The 5,348-nt window shown below is 47.8% G+C and overlaps 1 protein-coding gene across 1 annotated transcript; it reads right to left on the bottom strand.

Moving 5' to 3' along the window:
- Positions 1-4,882: 4,882 nt before the first annotated feature.
- PHALS_01156 (uncharacterized protein) lies at positions 4,883-5,228 on the bottom strand (the record flags this gene model as incomplete). The annotated part of the gene is made up of 2 exons (XM_024730966.1): positions 4,883-4,899; positions 4,973-5,228. 2 exons carry the CDS (start codon positions 5,226-5,228, stop codon positions 4,883-4,885), a joined length of 273 nt encoding a protein of 90 aa, XP_024581191.1.
- Positions 5,229-5,348: the final 120 nt, after the last annotated feature.

Genomic DNA, 5,348 nt, shown 5'->3' with positions numbered 1-5,348 from the left:
GGGGGGGGGGGGTAACAAGGCCAAAGTTGAACACCTCCGGTCTTCCTCAGTCACTTTATTTTGAAGTAAAGAAGCATCTCGCGACAGCCATCAATCACTGCGTTACACATTAACATTATCGCTTCAACTACTGCATAATAATAATAAACCATTAAAATTACAAGTGTCTGGTCTATATTTGTCCACTGGTTCCATGGGGACTAAAACACCGTGGTACTGAGCCGATCTGACACATGTTCAAGCAGTCAAAGTGCAGAGAACGCAGCTTATCGGCAATTCGGTCAATTGAGCTTTGCTTAAGCGACTTAACATCTCGTTGCTTGTTTAAATCTGAAGATCGGGTGTTCTGAACCAAATGTATTGCAGCTTCTAGCCGGCCAATAGTTCCCAGGTGAAAGCTCATGACGAACCAAAGCTTCACTACACTAGATCTCTTCTCTTCACTTTATCACTGTCGTGGACTTTTGGCTTATTCATGGCTCAAGCTGATTTAGCCATGGTGTTGGGTACGAACTGTCCGACGATGTATGTACAGTTGCTCAATTCGAAGAATCGTCAGATCAAATATTTGAGGAGTTATACATATTCGCAGATACTGCAGTATCGTTCCAACAAGAAAAAACGAGTTCGAGCAGCCAGCCTCACATAACGCAACATGAATGGTTTTTTGATGGAGTGTAGAAAAAGATAACAAGATAAATTTAGTATAATGAAAGTGAATTTTAATACATGTCACTTAGAGACTCTTAGTTCCGTTCCGAATCAATTGCATTTGCTTATGTCTGCATAATTTTTCTCGGTGTAAAGTGCACAGTAACCCTGTTAGACATTAGCGTTTGTAGCCAATATCACGACCGTGCAGCGGGGTGCCGTAGCTATTTGCTTGAAGGAAGCTAAGCTAAGGTCACCGACCTTACGTTCTTTCCAAAAGCCAGAACTAGTGTAGCGAATCGCAATCCGCTACCTTTAAGTATTAAAGCCTTACCAAGACAAACGAACACTTCTGTTTAGGACTATGATCACTGTGTCTACGACACACAAAACACCCAGTCTTGCTGGTAGCGAGGCGGGAGTTGGAGGAAGTCGACTTCGAATCGAACTCTCCTCCGCAACATGGGATGACGATGATCATGAAGTGCGCTAACGGCGCGACGTGGGCCCAGCTCAAACCCTGCGGACACCATGTCCGTTCCCCGGCCTCTCGGTTTCCGGGCGAAGTAGTAGTATTACCAATCGCCTCGACGAGGCACAGGAACAGCAATGATAGGATGCTCATAGGGCGGCTCTCCTGCGCTCGTTCTTACGTTTGGTTTTAGTCCCTTGTGTGGTATACGGCTTTCGCTCGGCGGAGACGCGACCACTCAAATGTTTGGCGTCTACGTAGTCGGGCCTTCGGTCACTACGCAAGCTGAGCTTGATCAGTGGAAATCTCTACGAGTTCGCTTGGTTGTATCCCAAGAAATCTCGATGGATCGGTGCCGCGCTCGACTTCGAGCTCAAAAAGAGGGTGCTCCTATCTCCGCAATGCGGACCAATCCTGTGGTGCTCGCCCCTGGCAAAACCACTGCAGATAACGATAAGCTCACTGAGCGATGGGTGCATTGGCACCGGAAGCTTCCTTCGCTGTCTACCTTACAGCAAAGTGATGGGACAGCGTCACCGAAAACTTTCATCGCTGTCTAACTTACAGCAAAGCCACAAGGAAATGACCGTGCGCATTGAGAAGCATCTCAGATATAAGTTTGCCAAACTTAAGGCGCTACGCCGACGTCCTCCGTATTGTCTCCCTGCGACATATGTAACACTCCATAACGTTCCCGCAAGCTCTGTGGTTTCTCACACGGGTAATTCTACGACCACAGAAGCTCAGGGTTATAACTTGAGCTTAGCTAATGGTTATCCGGCTTCACGGGCTACTGCCGAAAAGCGAGGGGTGCACGACGGCACGAAGCGTCATGATCCTTCTGATCATAAGCTTCCACGACGTCTGGGCAGTCTTGCCAAAGTGGCACCTTAAACATCCACGAGTTCTTTTAGTTTGGGTATCCCCGCCATTTCACACTATATTGTGTTGAACTTCGTCGACGACGTCGACTCACAAAGTGTTCCACGTTGTAGTGAACGCCACCATTCTCATCGAAATATGATGGCAGCAGGCGATGATAACTTGGTCAATCGACGCCGGGTGACTCGCGATGCTCCTTTAGCGTAGAAAGACAAAGTCCGTCGTTATCGGCATGCTGCCGAGCACTCCGAGAACACTGCTCACATTTCGAAGCAGTCACGGCATGGTGGGCATCTTGGGTAAGGCCCTTCAGATGCGGGTGGAGTGGCATGCTATCCACTGGACGATTTCTTCGGCGGATGTTGTTGTTATCATCAAGGCTTCGGTAGAGCAGGAAGTGGGACTATTACCGGATGACGCCGAGTGCGAGTTCCCACCGGTCTCGCCGAGACGTACAGCCTCTGGGAGAGGCGACGTTGACGCTGTATGCTAGCTGCAAGGCGACGGTCGTCGACCCTGACCCAGGATGTGTCTGCCGTAGACGATAGCGCAAAGCTATACACCCTCGTTAATGGTATGACGGGGGAGGAAGGCGGCGGCGTCACCCTCGAGGCTATTCCTACGGTGGATGCTGTTCATGGGCTAGAGGAGATGTCCTTTGACGAGCTCGGCGGTGTCTTGAAGGTAGGTGACTTAACCGAAGTGGTCATTCCACGACTGGAAGGAGAGATCAATTCCTCGTCGCTTCTGAATTAAGCAGATCGGAGGTCACCATGAGGGTGATGAACGCACGAAGCGGATCTTCGAACCCCTCGGGTCCGTATTCTTCTTTGATTTTGGAATTTAGGATGTGTTATGCAAAGTCAGCCTACCTCCACACTGAGGTTTGCGTCATGAGACCGACCTGGTTCCAGGAACCAAATACTGCGTAATACGCCAGTTGCCCCTTCCCAAAGTGCCCTGTACGTCGCTGAAATCTTTTTCCGTGCGAAGCACAAGACAGGAATGGAGCGTGAGAGCAAGCCTCCCCAATCCACACCCACGTTTTGTGTCCGGAAGCCGAACGGCAAGTAGCATATCGATCACGCGTATAATAATCTTAACGCTGCCACCACTCCGGCACAAACGCCGATTCCTGAAAAATAAAGGGTGTTTTCCAGAGCGATATGGTCGGCTGTATAAAGTACAGCGCACTTGACTTGGTCGATAAATATTACCAATTGTTCATGAGAGCAAGTGATTTTTCGATGATAGCGGTATGTACTCCCTGCGGGATGCTCTAGTAGTGGCAACTCACAGAGCTCTACTTCTTCTCACGACCGAGATGACTACTGAGTAGGGTGTCATGGGGCTTAAAGAGGATACGGCATCTCAAATTCTCATCAGGAGGAACCACAACTCGTGGCGTATCTGATGAGTCGGTGCAATAATGGACAATCCATTATTCAATGAATGTCGGTGCAAACGTGTATGCAGTCGCGACGACAACTTCTTGTTCGAGTTCCCAAAGTCCTTGCCCCCGAGCGCCTGTAGCAGATCTACGCGCATATCGTCACCCGCGAACTCGGCGCGGATCAAACTCGTCATGGACGACGTCTCTGTCGCGACATGGGTAAGCTTATAGTCCGGTTTGCGTGACAACTCATCAGCCAAAGTATTCTGCTTTCCTGGCTAATACTACAACTCAAAGTTATATTTTTTATAGAATGAGAGCCAACTGGCCATCCTCTGCGAGAGTTGAGGCGTAGTGACGCATGATCAGTGTACATCTCGAACGGCTATGAGCCGAGCAGGTGAACTCTGAACTTGACATACTTCTTCGCAAGTGATTTATTTTCGAGGACTGGGTAGTTCTTCTATGCAGCTTTGAGCTGGCGAGATTCAAACGCGATCACCCGATCTAGCCCCTCGGGGTCTGCTTGCAGCAGTGCACAGCCACAGGCAAAGTCCGAAATGTCATAGAAGACACTGAGAGAAAGATCAGGATCTAACCACATTGGTATTGGTGCATGAAGGCTGCTGTCTTTGACCCCGTCAAAAGCCATCCGATGCTCGGTATTCCGCATCCTTCTCAAGGAGATTCGACAATGGCCGTGCCATTTCGGCGTGGTTCTCGCTGACCTTGTGCAAGTAGTTGGCGAGGCCATACCATTTTAATAGTTCTTTGAGACCGGCCAGTCCACGATTGCCTTGGCCTTAGCGGAATCCGCACGAAGGCCATTTTCCCTGACAAAGCACCCTAAAAGGGAATTTTTCGGCAATGATGCACTTTCTGCATTAGCATTCAGTTTGTTCGTGCGCATGCACTCGAGCACCGCTCTTAAACGAGCGATGTGGTTCTCTTCATCCGTCCTCCAGTGCTCTGCACTACTGTGGACGAAGAAATTTGTGTATACGCCCGGTGGGGCCTGTACAACTGCGTCACAAGACAACTAAATGTTGCTGGCGCGTTTGACAACCCTTGGGACATCACCGCGTTGTGAGCTGAGTAAACTCCACTCAATGTATTCTATACATCAATTTGATCGAGTGTCGATTAAAAAATGCTGGAAACTGAAAAAAATTGTGATTCGAAGACTCAAACGTGGGTTTCACAGGGCTTATACCAGCGTAACTTTTCGTGTTCTTGTGTGTTCTAACGGTGGTGCGATCATCTGGAAGCACATTGCTGAACAAACTTTCTACTGCGAAAAATAATTTATTTACTGACGACGAATTGATATGTACATTGATAAGGTAACAGCTTTTCATAAATCGTGTATACAAATTTATCGTCACTTGGATCATATCTTGAATTGTTGATAATAGGCAGACCCATGATTATCTATCTGCGAAAAGCACTCATAAAATTCTGGTCTATTGAAAATCGCTTTTAATTTACCTCCCAGTCCGTTCTGGATTAGAAATTGAAGAAAATGATCGTAGTCTGGTTCTCCACCGATCGTGCTAATCTTTATCCAGACGAACTGGACGTAGTCAAGCCACACCCAAAAATATGGAGATTCATAGTCGATTTTTTCCCCGACGTCAACGAGAATGCGAAAAGCATTTTCCGAACTGTTGTGATTATCCAGTTTTGAAAGACCAAAAATTTATACGTTGGTTTTACGACAATAAGTCGCTCTAAATCCTCGGCGACGGATTGCAAATCCGGCGTGGCTCGAAAAGTTTCTAACCCAATTATCACTCGGGACATCAGTGCTTCTGCATTCGGTGAGTTCATTGCTTCTTCCAAGAAGCAAGCAAAAAGCAGTTTTTCATTAATCGTGTCACGTTCTTGATAGAAGTTCTTGTCGTGTACAACTTGATTAAGCCATGATGCAGAGAGCTTTTTGACGCATGC

This window comes from Plasmopara halstedii (assembly GCF_900000015.1).
Source record: "Plasmopara halstedii genome assembly, contig: Scaffold_1343, whole genome shotgun sequence".
Taxonomy (NCBI): Eukaryota; Oomycota; class Peronosporomycetes; order Peronosporales; family Peronosporaceae; genus Plasmopara; species Plasmopara halstedii.
The sequence above is the reverse complement of the archived record's forward strand: the minus strand, read 5'-3'. Positions and strand labels throughout refer to the sequence as shown.